The following is a 14,762-nucleotide window of genomic DNA, read 5'->3' as shown; positions in this document are numbered from 1 at the left end:
TTTTTCCGAGGCATTGATAGTAGTAAAAAAATTACATTGATAAAGTATGACTCAATAAAAATTGAATTATTGATATGAATAGTGAAAGATAAACTCAAAGATAATCTTAAACGAGGAACTTAGTGCGATGAGTTACTTGTTGCACTTACTGAAGAATTAGATTATTTTATATTTTTATTTGTCGAAAAATGTCAGCATTTGAATCTAAATATAGTCCCGTAAGTTTTTTTTATAAACTATAATTGTTTTTGTATATTTTAAGCTAACAATTGTTTATACTTAGTAAATTTTTGCTGTTAGGGCGACAATGTGTGGATTAAAAATTCTTCCAACGGAGAATTTGACATCCCTGTGGGATGTAAAATTATTTCAGCTGACAAACGAAGTCTTAAGGTTCAAGATGACGATGGAAAGGTAAATTGATAATATAAAACAAAATTTTTTACTGTAAAGTAAATTTTAGCTTTAGGCGAAAAAAGAAAAAAAATCATTAACATTTTATTAGAATTGAATTAAAATTAAATTTGACACTTTTTTTTTGATAATTTAAGAGAATAAATGTTAAATTTATACATAAAAGTGTTAAATATTTAATACAAAAATTTTTAACACAAAATTTTTTGACGCAATGACGCAAAATATTTAGTTCTAAAATAAATCTTAAATTGTAATGATTTTCTAGTTAGAAACGATTGATAATAATCGAATTTTGAAACGTATGCATCATTCTTCAGTAAATGGAGTTGAAGACATGATAAAGCTCGGAGATCTTCAAGAATATGCTATTTTAAAAAATCTTCATATTCGATACAACCAGAATTCAATTTATGTATGTAATTAAATTTTATAAGTCTAGTCGTTGTTTTTTAAAATAGTTATTGAAATAAATTATCATTTTTTTAGACTTATACGGGAAGTATGTTAATAGCAATAAATCCTTACAAAATATTAAATATTTACACTCCAAAAGAAGTGACAAATTATCGATCAAAAAATATCGGAGAAAAGCCACCTCATATATTTGCAATTGGTGACAACTGCTTTATGGAAATGCGACGTTCACAAAAAAATCAGTGTATCGTAATCAGGTTAATTGATGTTCGTTATTTTTAAAAGCGATAAAAAATATATTTTAATTTTTTTTTTTTTAATATTTCTAGTGGAGAAAGTGGGGCAGGAAAAACTGAAAGTACAAAATTAATTTTACAATATATTGCGGCAATAAGCGGCGAACATTCATGGATTGAACAACAAATTCTTGAAGCTAATCCTATTCTTGAAGGTTTAAATTATTTTTCAATCAATATTATATTTAAAAATATAAATTGTATATATATTTATTGTTACAGCATTTGGAAATGCTAAAACTGTTCGTAATGACAATTCTTCACGATTCGGAAAATATATTGACATTAAATTTTCAAAAAATGGATCAATAGAAGGCGCAAAAATCGAGCAATATCTTTTAGAAAAATGTCGTTTAGTTTATCAAGGACAAAGTGAGAGAAATTATCATATTTTTTATTCAATTTTAACAGGACTATCTAAAGAAGAAAAGAAAAAACTGAATTTGAGTTTACCAGAAAATTATAAATATTTATGTGGCTCTTTGGAATGTAAAGGGCGAAATGACGCTCAAGAATTTGCTAATGTAAAGGCAGCAATGAAAGTCTTAAACTTTAGCGATGAAGAATTTTGGAGCATAATAAAACTTTTAGCAGCTATTTTGCATCTGGGAAATATTAATTACAAGTCGGTAACGATGGCGAACATGGATGCAAGTGAAATAATTGACGATGCAACCATTAAAATGTTGATTGAACTACTTGGTGTTAATAATGGAGCGTTGAAGGAAGCGCTTTCTCGAAAAACGATTTTTGTCCAAGGAGAGCGTGTTATTAGTAATCTATCGAAAGATCAAGCTACTGAAGTAAGGGATTCTTTTGTGAAAGCAGTTTATGGAAGACTTTTTATTTTTATTGTCAGTAAAATAAACGATGCAATTTTTAAGCCTAAATCTAATACCAAAAATTCAATCGGAGTGCTCGATATTTTTGGATTTGAAAATTTTACTCACAATAGTTTTGAACAATTGTGTATTAATTATGCAAACGAACATCTTCAGCAATTTTTTGTGAAATATATTTTTAAAATGGAACAGGATTATTACAATCAAGAAGGTATTTCTTGGAATCATATTGAATTTAATGACAATCAAAGCGTTCTTGATTTAATTGGAGTTAAAGCTGTTAATGTTATGGCACTCATTGATGAAGAGAGTAAATTTCCAAAGGTAAAGGATTACTTCTTTCAGTCTGGATATTTTGAAGTTAACTTATATTAAATTATATTAAGATCATGTAAGTCTACTGAATTTTTGAAAGGCTCAAAAAAATCAGAGTAAAAAAATATTGAGCTTTTAAAGTTTTTTTTTACTTGATTTAAGTAAATTTTTTTTTTCTGTGTGAGATTTGTGATACTATCTTAACTCCTTTTTATATAAATTAATCTTTTTGTATAAATTAATTTTTTTAAGGGAACTGATGAAACTTTACTGGCCAAAGTTCACCAAATGCATTCCAATAACCAAAATTATGTAAAACCTAAATCAGATTCTATAAAAGCTTTTGGAATAAAACATTTTGCCGGAACAGTAACTTATGAAATAAATGGATTTCTTGATAAAAATCGCGATACATTTTCAGCAGACTTGAAACAACTCATCACTATATCATCGAATGATTTTTTAAAATTAATATTTAGCCACGATTTAACAATCGAATCAGATGGGAAGAAACGAGTTTCATCATTGTCTTCTGAGTTTCGTAATTCGTTGGATTTACTGATGAAAACATTGGAAAATTGTAATCCATTTTTTATTCGATGTATAAAACCAAATGAAGAGCAAAAGCCATTGGTAATTATCAAGCATACTTAATTTAGTCTTGTTTATATTTTTAAAATTATTTCTCAAAACAATCAAAACAGTTGTTTGATAGATCTCTTTGCTGTCGACAACTAAGATATTCTGGAATGATGGAAACAGCAAAAATCCGTCGGGCCGGTTATCCGATTCGTTACGATTACCCGGACTTTGTCAACAGATTTCATTGTCTAGCCAGAGGAGCACTTTCGAAAATATTGAAAACCACCGCTGCAAAAATTTGTGCCAACACTTTGGTAGAAAATAATGACAATTATCAATTTGGTCACACGAAAGTTTTTCTTAAAGAAGAAAATGAGTTTACTTTAGAGCAACAGAGAGATTTGGTGCTCGCCAAAAGTCTTGTCGTTATTCAAAAATACGTCAGAGCATGGATTTGTAGAAAAAAGTAATTTAAGGACGTTTATTTAAAAATCTTTGAATAATAATTCATAAAAATTTATCTTTTTTGTAGATATTTAAAGATCAAAAGGGCAGTCTTAACAATTCAACGAACTTGGAGAGGTTTTGGTCCTAGGAAGAAATATTTAACAATGAAGAAAGGATATCAAAGATTACAATCGTGCATTAAATCGCGGCAACTTGCTTATGATTTCCGACTAAAAAGAAAAATTATTATAAAATTACAAGTAAAATTTTTGTCAGCAATTTTTGCCATGTTAAATATTTTTTTGCATTGATTAAGGAAGATATTTTTTATTCCAGACTCGCTGCCGCGGTTATCTTGCCCGAAGTGTTTTCAAAAAGAAATCTCAGGTAATGTATAGACACTCGAGTAATTTCTAAAAGCAATACCATGCATCAGATTATTTTTTGAGTGAAAAAGCGATAATACGCGTTTGATAATAATTTTTAAATTTATAAATAAATCATTCTTAGTGGCGCGAGAAAAAGTTGAAGGAAATTACTGATCTGATTGCTGAAGACGAGAAGAAATTAAAAACTTCGGGAAATAAAATGTGGAAAGAAATAGCAAAAAATAATTTTGAAAAACGATTAAAAGAATTAAACGAATCTTTATTGAGTTTTGACAAAGACAGCGCTAATTTGGAAACTGAAAAAGAGCCTGAGAGTAGTATTGATACAATATTCAAGTTCTTAGAAAATGAACCAAAAGTTTCTTTGGCAAGAGAGTTACCTGCTGATGTATACGCGGTATGTTTTTTTCTTTTAAAAAATTTTTTAATTAATACTTAATTATGAACTGTTGAAAATTAATCAGTGATTACAGGATTTATCTGCGGTAAAAAAAAAGAACGAAGTTGTAAAGCAAAGTATTCTTGAAATCCCAGATGAAGTTCTACCAAGTGTCAATTTATCGACTTATCATTTTAGTAAATTCGCTGCAACGTTCTTTGCGTCGAATGTAACTCCACATTATTCTCGTAGAATTTTAAAACAATCTTTGTTAGATTTTCCAATAGCAGCTGATCAATTGGTAATTTATTTTTTTACTTTTGTATTGTATTTATTGAATATACCAAGGTAATTAGAAAAAAAAGCAAAAAATTTTTACATTTTAGTTTTTAAAAAAACTAATTTAATCATTTTAACATAATTAGGTAAATATTTACACCATTTTAATTTTCATTTTTTTTAACGAAATTTATATTTGATTTTATTGATATATTTTTTTTTTTGACAATTACATAAAAAAATGAATATTTAAAAAAAAAAAAAATTGATTATCACAATTTTACAAATTTTCAAAAAAATTTATAAATTTTTTAGAAAATTGTGAAATTCAACTTTTTTTTTTAATTGTTCGTTTTTTTATGTACTTTTCAAAAACAAATATATCAAAAAAAGATAAAATAAAAATTTTATTCAATAACATAAAAGCCAAAATTTTTTCCAACTTTTGAAGGCAAAAAAACTATCGAAATCTTTATGTTTTTTCTTTCATAAATAATGAAAAAAAAAAAAAAAATTGTGTGTGACTTTAACTATGAATTATAATTTGTCGTTGCAGTCATCTCAGGCTTTGTGGATAACTATTTTAAGATTTATGGGTGATTTTTCTGAGCCAAAAAATCCTATAGATATTCCCGCCAACAAAACAGTTATGTCAACAGTCTCAGAAACAATTTCAAAGAGTTTTATTCGATCAAAAGAGTATGAAAATTTAGTGGACGCACAATCTAAAAAGAACCAAATTATTCGCATGACTTTAAAACGTCAAAGTAAATTACACAAAGACTTTAGAAGAGGTAATTTCTTAATAAAATAAACAATAATCCAAGCACTCTAATTGATTTGACGTATTTTTTAGGAATCACAGAAGATAAGCTTGTAGATGAAACATATCAAGACTGGTTACAAACTCGAAGTTCTAACTTAGACAAGTTGCATTTCATTATCGGGCATGGTATTCTCCGTCCGATATTACGGGACGAAATTTACTGTCAAATTCTCAAACAATTAACTAAAAACCCCAGCAAATCATCGCACGCTCGAGGGTGGGTTCTTCTTTCTCTCTGTTTGGGTTGCTTTCCTTCTAGTGAGCAATTTGTTAAATATCTTCGGGCGTTTATCAACTCAGGTCCTCCAAACTATGCTCCTTATTGCGACCAAAGGCTCACTCGTACGTTTAAGAATGGTGCAAGAACTCAGCCTCCGAGTTGGCTTGAACTTCAGGCAACTAAAAATAAAAAACCAATCAAATTGGAAATAACATTTATGGATGGAAGTTCCAGAATTATTGAATGTGATTCTGCTAGTACTGCTGAAGAAATTATTAACACTCTTTCTAAGAGTATTTTGTTGACAGAAATTTTTGGATTTTCTCTGTTTATAACTCTTTATGACAAAGTACTGTCCCTTGGAGCTGGAAGGTAATTTAATTAATAATTATTTCCATAAAGGGGGAACACCACTGTGACGATCGAAAAAAAGAGGTAATTTTCGGGAATTTTTTTGACAGGAAAAATAAACGAATTTGGAGATCGGATTTTTTTTATTTTATTAAGGATACATTAAAGATTATTACCCTAAATTTTTATTAAAAAATATTTAATTATTACAAAGTTATTAACAATCTCGTAGAGCACTAGAAAAAATTTCCTCCTCCATGATACAGTTTTTTTTTTTTTTATTTTAACCCGCTAAAAAAATCTTTAAAATAAAAATTTTTTAAATATTCCAGAGATCACGTGATGGATGCAATAAGTCAATGCGAACAGTATGCAAGAGAACAAGGTCAAGCAGAGCATTCAGTGCCCTGGAGATTATTTTTAAGAAAAGAAATTTTCGCTCCTTGGCACGATGCAGCTTTAGATCCAGTTGCTACCGACTTGATCTACCATCAAATCATCCGTGGATTAAAACACGGAGAATACAGATGTTCTAGCGAGACAGACATTGCAATACTAGTTGCTCAACAATTATACATCGACTATCAAACAAGTTTAACGCCCGATAATCTTAAAAATACAATGCATCTTTATATTCCGGATCACTTACTTCAAAATTCTGTCCCTGAAGCTTTGTCTAAGTGGCAAAAATTAGTCCTAGAAGCTTATAAAAAAAATTCAAATGTTACTAATGCACTTCCGATATTGAAAGTGAAAGAAGAAATCGTTTATTTCGCTAAGCATGCATGGCCGATTTTATTCTCAAGATTTTACGAAGCGACAAGAGTATCTGGACCAGAATTCCCAGTTAATGATGTAATAATCGCTGTAAATTGGACGGGAGTTTATTTTGTTGATGATCAAGAGCAAATGTTACTAGAATTGTCATTTATAGAAATCGCCGAAGTAACTATTCAAAAATTTGATAATTCTTTAGTCAATAATTTAATAATGACCACAGTACAGAGAGATGAGTACATTTTCAAGAGCATAGACGCCGAAGATTTAGTATCTTTGGTTAATTATCTGATCGACGGGTTAAAAGAAAGATCAGTGTACGTTGTAGCAACCCAAGACTACATGAATGGAGTTTCTAGTTCGGTAGAAGGACAATCGTATTTGTCTTTACAGAGAGGTGATCTTGTTAAGCTCAGTGGATGTACAAGACACAGCTTAATGACTTCTACTTGGGGCTATGGAGAACGCAATGGAACTAAAGGAGAATTTTTGTCAGAATGTGTTTACGTATTGCCAACAATCTCTGCGCCTCCGTCAACCTTGATGGAAATATTTAAGAGCGATTATACTACGAAGAATACGTTAGTGAGAAAAGCAAAGAAGCAATCGAATTCGCGGGTGTATACTTTGAAGAAATTCGCTCAAGATAATTTCCGACCGAGTTATAATATCACACTTTCAAAAGGATCTAGTATTTCTTCAGTAAAAAAAACTCTCCCGGAAAATCTCTGGAAGCACACTCGTGCACCAATAAAGGCTCCGCTTTTGAAGAAAGTGTGCGAAAATAAAGAATTGTTTCCGTTGACGTTGGAAATATTTACGAATATACTGAGGTACATGGGAGATTTGCCGAGTAATAGGCAAAAAATAGGAACAGAGTACACGGATGTTATTTTTAAATTATCATTGGAGCATGATTATTTAAGAGATGAAGTGTACTGTCAAATAATCCGGCAACTTACGGAGAATAAAATAAATTTAAGTGAAGAAAGAGGGTGGGAGTTAATGTGGCTTGCTACGGGTATTATGTCTTGCTCTGAAGTCGTTCAAAAAGAAGTAATACAATTTTTAAACAGTTTCAAAAATTCTATTGCCAGTGATTGTTTAAAAAGATTCAACACAATTATTAAAATTGGCAATAGAAAATATCCTCCGTATATTTTAGAAGTTGAAGCTATAAGATTTAAAAGCATTAAAATATACCATCGTATTTACTTTCCAAATAATTTGGATGAAGCTTTTGAAGTAGAATCGTCAACACGTACTTCTGATCTTTGTTATGAAATAATAGAGCGGCTGCAGCTGAAATACAACGATGGTTTTAGCTTATTTGTTAAAGTTATTGATAAAGTATTTTCTGTACCGAATGATTATTTCTTCTTTGATTTTATCAATGAAATTATTCAGTGGATAAAACAATCTAATCCATCGGCTAAATTGTCAACTATTACGCAAGTGCATTATCAAATTTTGTTTATGAAAAAATTGTGGATCAATACGCATCCAGGACGCGATATGTATGCCGATGAAATATTATATTTTCATCAAGAATTGCCAAAATATCTTCGAGGATATCACAAATGCAGTAAGCAGGATGCTACTAAATTAGCGGCTTTGATTTATCGAAGCAAATACGGTAATAGTAAGAAAGAGTTGGCTGAAGTATCACAAAAAATTAGCAAATATGTACCAGCAGATTTGCTTCACGTGTACAGCGCAAGTGATTGGAAGAAGAATATTACTTTAGCGTATAATACTAATTCAGGAATCGATGAAGCAAATGCTAAATTACTTTTTCTTCAGTATATCTATCAGTGGCCGACATTCGGATCGGCATTCTTTGAAGTAAAACAGTCTACGGATGTAAATTTGCCAGAATTTTTGATAATAGCAATTAATAAGAATGGTATTAGTGCGATTCATCCTCAAACTAAAGATATTTTAATATTGTGGAGCTTTACAGAGCTCTCAAATTGGTCATCGGGCAATACTTACTTCCATATGACTATTGGTAATTTTATGAAGAGCCAAAAGATTCTTTTGGAGACAGCTCAAGGTTATAAAATGGATGATTTAATAACGTCTTATATTTTTTATTTTAAATCTGTTCTTCAAGATAATTAATTGTATAAAAAAAAAAATTGATATTTTATTTTAGCTTTCTTATAAATGGAAAAATTATTTCAAATTTTAATAGATACTGTAGCTTTAGTGATAATAATAAATATTCCGATAGTACCCACATACTTACAAGATATCATTAAAAAATGCATTTTTACTCTGATTATCAAAAGCAAGAATCTTGAACCAAGAATTATATCTTGACTCAAGAATTTTTTTTCTTGGCTCAAAAAATTCATTTTCTTCCAAATGGTGTTCTTGGTTCAAAATTCTTGCTCTTGAGTCAAGTTAAATGTCTTATCAGAATTTTTCAATGAATGAAGTCTTTTATTCACTTCAAATTTTTTTAATTTTACAGTAGGAATATTTTTTTTTTTATAAATTATCAAATTTATAATTAGAATAGAAAAAAAAAATATTTCGGTTAAAAATAAAAACAATAATAATAAAATACCAGTATTTACAATCAGTAAAATCATTTATTGAAATGATAGAATCATTGTAACTGCGTAATATAATATACAAAAATATATTGAAGTATGCTTTGATTAAAATTGAAAATAGAACATAGTATAATTAATATAGTTGTAGTAATGTATGATTCAAAGTCTGATATTAATTAAATCATTAATATTTGAAGTTGTCTTATGAACTCGGTGTAATTTTGATAAAATTGCCGCAATTTTTAATTTGTGATGATAGAGGGAACATGAATGAGTCATAATTTTCCAAGCGTGGTAAGATTTTTATGTATTCTGAATTTGTCAAATTAGTCAATTGATCCTGACAATTGAATAATTCTGCCTCATAATCGTTTCCATTATCTGTGAAAGCAACAGAATTTGAATTTCTCAAATTTCCAATTGCCGAAGAGACTTCATCACTGTAAATTGAATTTCCTATTTTTAAAATCTGATTATCACGAGTATTCTTTATAGAAACTACTCCTTGATTTTGAATGACAAAATTAGCTTCTTTAAATTTGATGTCCCAGTGTTTCGGATCGATATATTTTAAGATTTCACCATCAGAGCTGTTTTTGAATTTAAATTGGTACGAAACATCCGTATTGACAACTGACAATTTCTCAGCAGATTGCCAGAGGTCATTAATAGGATTGTATACTGCGACAAAGTGATTATGGGACAGCCACATTTTTGCAGAAACAATTCCAGGCAAATTTTCAGCTATTTTATTACCGGTTTGCACTTTCAAAGAAATAACTGCTGGAGATGACACTCCAAATACAACCGGTACTCCAAAGTCACTGACAACATATTCTTCGTACATATTTTGATAGAATATATGGTATGAATCAAGGTAACTAAAGTGTTCGACAAGTCTTTTGATATCATTATTTAAAGAGCTGAAAGTTTCATGGTCGTAGTAATTAATCATGATTGCCTGGTCGCGGTAGAATAATAGTATATCTACGAATGAATCTTGCGATAGCGTCATAGCAACTGAAAATTTCCGGAGAAAATCAAAAATAAAGGTTGTGGTAATCGGGCCTTCGAAGAATTTCAAAAAGTCGTTGTTCACATCCTTCAATAAATTATCCATGCCATCAGATTGTATGTAGAGCTGAAAAATAACGATTTAAATTATTTAATAAATGTTACACAGAAAAAAAAAATTTCTTGAATCAAGAAAATTATAAGGAAGATTGAAGTTATTTTGGAGCAAGAAGAAATTTTTTTGACTTTTTTTTGAAAAATAGGATCATAAAAATATTATTAAAGTCACATTAAAAATTCAAAGAGCTTATTAATTATTTTTATCCGTCGAATCCCATTTAAAAAAGGGCATTTTTGTAACAAGAAATCGATTTGTTGAAAATTTTCAATAAAATTATTTCTTAATAGAAGAAATTATTTTACACTAACTTTCTTGTTGAAAAAAAGTTTTTTAGATTTTGGAAAAAAAAATTTTGAAAGAAAATTCTCACGTTGTTTATCTAAAATTGTTTTTTTCCAAATTTAGAAAACTATTTTTCGACAAAAAAATTACTTTCTAGAAAAATTTCGATTTTTTTAACTAAGAAATAAAATTATTTTATAAATTATATGTTTTTAAGATTTCTGTATAATAATTTTTGTTATAGTACTTGTAATTTTGTACGTTAAATCACTAATTATATATTATTGATTTAATATACTTCTATAGAAATAAATAGCATTACTTACAGCCCAATAGCTGGTGATTTTATGATTTTGCATTATGAACTGCTGCAAGTAGATAATTTCCGGTACTTCAGTAAATTCATCGCGAACAACTGTAATTTTAAGCTGCACACCATCACCCTCATAATTCATAGTATCGATTACATATAAAGCTGTTAAATTTTTAGATACTGGAGAATGAGGTGGCGTCAATTCCAAAACTTTAGAAGAGTACTCGTGCATTTTAGCAAAACATGAACAACATGATTGCGCAAAACCTTTGAGAGTCGTGATGTGGAAATTGTAAAGGTGTTCATTTTTTTCGTTCGTCATGAACCAATGGAGGCGTAAGAAATCAGTCATTGTTCGCGATTGCTGCAGAAGTATATTGTATGATCCAATACGCAGTTTCAAAGGAAGAGAAGTATTAGCCATCATCGACCAAAGAACACTGATCGCATTATCTTGATCGAAGTAAAGAGATCTCAAACTTGCTCCAATTGAGAGCAATCGGACGTAATCGTAGCGCGTAGGTACTTCAATTTCTCCACGAAGAATCGGGGACAATATGTAAGCATTGTTTCCTCCTTGGGTGTTATGAATTCCTCCAAACCATATAACCTGCATCGGGTAACTTGTCTCGTCTGTTAATTTTTAAAAAGAATTACTATTTTAATAATCTTGGTTAATTTCATTATATTGCACAGAAAAAAAAAATTTACTTGAATCAAGAGAAAAATTTTTAAACCAAGAAAATAATTTTGAAGAGTTTCATTGTCTTGGATCAAAACGAAAATTTTAAATAGGTCTTTGAGATATAATGTACAAGGTCTTGAACGGAAGATTTTTTTTTTTTTCAATTACACTATTTAAAAAAAAAAAGATCCCTGAAATTTTAGCCAAATTTTCAATTTTTTGGTAAAAACCTGTACCAAAAATCAATTTTTTTTTTTTTTTTTTTTCATTCAAGACCTAGTTTGAAGTCTTAACTAGAGCACATAATTTTTTTTTTCACTTTAAATGATCCTGCTCAAGATAGTAAAAAATTTTAATAAAATATTTCATTTTTTCTATTAAAAAAAAAATTGTTGAATAATTTCTCAGTTTAAAAATTTTTCTACTCAAATAAAGAAGATAAAATTCTTCAAAATTATTTACTTGATTCAAGTTAATTTTTTTTTTCTGTGTAATAAAAGTAAAAGATAGAATCATTAACATACTAATAAGTTGTTGATAACAAAATTTCAGATAGTTTAGAACTCTTGGATGAGCTCCGAATGGAAATGTTCTATAATACATAGTACTAGTGGCAAGAATAGCTGCTTTATAGACTTCCAGTGATAAAGTTTTGCAGGAATTAGTGAATTCCTCCCAATGAGTTAAAAGATTTTCACTGGGTGTTCTTACATGGAAAGGAAGTGTTGCCAATATTTCTACTGCCTCAAGATCAGTGACACTTTGACTCTTTATGATCTCAAATAAAAACAGATTTGCTGCATCGGTCCCAACTTGGGATACAATAGTTATGAAAAACCTCCTAAAATTTCAAAATTGAGTTAAAAATGTTGCACAATATTTTAATTAAAAAAAAAAAAAAAAAAAAACTAATCAATGTATTAAAGACTAACTTTATGACTTTCTTAGCCGGAGTTGTATCGGTTAGAATTTTGTAGAATATTTTATCAAATGACGAAACTTTAAGATAGCTCAAAGTTTCACGAATATTGTTGATGATCTTGCTTCGCTGCCAGTCGGGTTCTTCAGTTTTAATATGATTCTCTGCAAAATAATCCGCAGCATCGATCAACATTTCCTTTATCTCGTTTACAAGATCATTTTGATCGACAACGTGACGTCCTTCAGTAAAATCAGAAGCTGCATTTTCTGCGTAGAAGCTTTTGTGTGTTGATAGCTCCAATCATGAGTTGATGGTACTCGGTCAAAATTAATAGTAGGACCCGCATAGCGAGATGATGGTTTGACGCTCTCCAGAGTTAAAGTAGCGCTAAGAATTCAAAGAACAAGTAATGTTTCAAATGAACTAAAAAACTTTTAATAAATTATTGTAAAAACTTACCTGTAAGTAACTTGAGAAGCCTTAAAATTGTGGTAGAAAAGGAAATAACTAGTTTCTCCATGAGTACGAAGCTCTTGAAGCACAAGATTATTATCTTTTATTTCAAATTTATAGACTTTTGTACTGGCTGCGTTCGAATTTTCCTAAAAAATTAATAAATAAGCTCGAGAAGTTCATGAATTATTCATAGAAAAATTTATGAAGTTTATTCTGTTTTTTTTTTTTTTTACCTCTTCTGGTGAAGCACAAAGGATTACATCAAGAAAATTAAAACTAGAAAGCTTATTTTTGCTGCATTCTTTCGGTGACATGAATTTCGACACCGAAAATTTTTTTGAATTATCAGAAGCTGAATATTCTGGATGGATGTCATAACTCGTTTTACATTGCCCATGAACTGTGTTCTAATAGATTAAAAAAGCAATGAGTTAAAATTATTTCCATCAATTCAACGAATTCTTAAGACGAAATGATATATCCTCGAAAATTTTAAGAATATATTTTCTTAATAAAAATATTTTTTTTTCTCAGTATAATATAAAATATTTTTATCCCTCTTTCTCACCTCTGAAGTGACAAAGCTGTGAACTTTAACTGGCAAATTTAAATCTATCTTCTCGAAGTTTAGATGAAATAATGAAGCCCATCCGAATTTGATATTTTTGGACCATACTGATTCTTCTTCAGGAATTGTTACGGAATCAAGCTGCAATAATTTAATTTACAAATTATGTTCATATTTGTGTAATAAATTATTAAATAAATTGAGTAGAAAAATTGTTACTTCTCCCGATTCTTTGAAAATTAAACCAAATGGTTCTTGAAGTAAATTTAGCGCATCAGAAGAAGCCGCAGGGATAGAAAGTCCTTCCGTAGTTTTATTTCCATTCTTCAAAGAAGTACTTGCATCTCGAAGGGTTACTATGAATGCCCTTTCAGAATTTTTATTGTCAGTATCATGAGTGATGTGAAGCTTTCCATCGATGAAATATTGGGATGCAAAAGTTCCTACTTCTGTGAACTCAGCTTTTATTTCACTACGTAAATCGTAAACTGCCGTCTTTCCATGAGGAAATATTGCTAAAAAATTTAATTAAAAAAAATGTGTGTTATTTTTCTGTTTCACCTTTATTTTTTTTTTAAGTTAGAAACAAAAAAAAAATTGTAATTAATCTACACAAAAATTAAAATCAGTTTAAGAAAAGAAACGATAAAAATAATTAACGTGACAAGTAATAAACTTTTAACAAAAAATCATAATTACTAAATCGTAATTACATTTATAAAAATAACTATTTTATCATCGAAGGAATAGTGATAAGAGATAATTGTTTTGTAGCAATTTATTGCTATCAGTTTTTAATTTATATTTTATAAAAATAAAGTAATTACAATTAAGATTTAATTGTGTTATTTAACAGTGTATTTCACTAACAGGTTTTTTGTTACGCAAAAGTTTCGTAATTAACTTTTTAATAAAGAATATTTTAAATATTTTATTCACTTGGATACTTACTTTTAACTATACTTCCTCTAGCAAAAGCCAGAAATGTTAGAAATACTGGAATAAAAAAAAAATTCATTAGATACTTAAAGGAAAAATTAGATTTTATTTATAGTCAAATTACATTTTCATGAGATGTTATTCTAAATATAATAGTACTTTTAGGGGTTTCAAATATGATTTTACAAAAAATATCTAAATAATATATCTCCTTATTTTTGGAATTTGAATTTTTATGTTTTCTAAACTGCATGTGATTGGAAATTAGCTTCAATAACTTAATTATTTAATTCAATTGTAAAATTCGAATCAATTATTTAAATTCCATTTTTACAATCTACATAGAATATGATATAACACTATG

General features: G+C 28.9%; 2 protein-coding genes across 2 annotated transcripts; one reads left to right on the top strand and one right to left on the bottom strand.

Annotated features, from left to right (window-relative positions):
* The first annotated feature begins 93 nt into the window (after window positions 1-93).
* On the top strand, window positions 94-8,658 carry LOC141535843 (myosin-VIIa-like). Its single transcript, XM_074256001.1, has 15 exons — window positions 94-218; window positions 301-414; window positions 683-829; window positions 904-1,088; window positions 1,161-1,282; window positions 1,350-2,293; window positions 2,537-2,917; window positions 2,989-3,332; window positions 3,399-3,573; window positions 3,650-3,700; window positions 3,824-4,099; window positions 4,176-4,382; window positions 4,917-5,154; window positions 5,217-5,778; window positions 6,090-8,658. The coding sequence occupies exons 1-15, from the start codon at window positions 189-191 to the stop codon at window positions 8,656-8,658; spliced, it is 6,345 nt and encodes a 2,114-aa protein (XP_074112102.1). The 5' UTR covers window positions 94-188.
* Window positions 8,607-12,781, bottom strand: LOC141535844 (uncharacterized). The gene is made up of 4 exons (XM_074256002.1): window positions 12,446-12,781; window positions 12,038-12,354; window positions 10,842-11,461; window positions 8,607-10,239 (listed from the first exon to the last, which is right to left on the bottom strand). The coding sequence occupies exons 1-4, from the start codon at window positions 12,625-12,627 to the stop codon at window positions 9,301-9,303; spliced, it is 2,058 nt and encodes a 685-aa protein (XP_074112103.1). The 5' UTR covers window positions 12,628-12,781; the 3' UTR covers window positions 8,607-9,300.
* Window positions 12,782-14,762: the final 1,981 nt, after the last annotated feature.

Source organism: Cotesia typhae, unplaced genomic scaffold, assembly GCF_013202065.1.
Source record: "Cotesia typhae breed Kobodo isofemale line unplaced genomic scaffold, CoteBio_Ctyphae scaffold_152, whole genome shotgun sequence".
Lineage (NCBI taxonomy): Eukaryota > Metazoa > Arthropoda > Insecta > Hymenoptera > Braconidae > Cotesia > Cotesia typhae.
The sequence above is the reverse complement of the archived record's forward strand: the minus strand, read 5'-3'. Positions and strand labels throughout refer to the sequence as shown.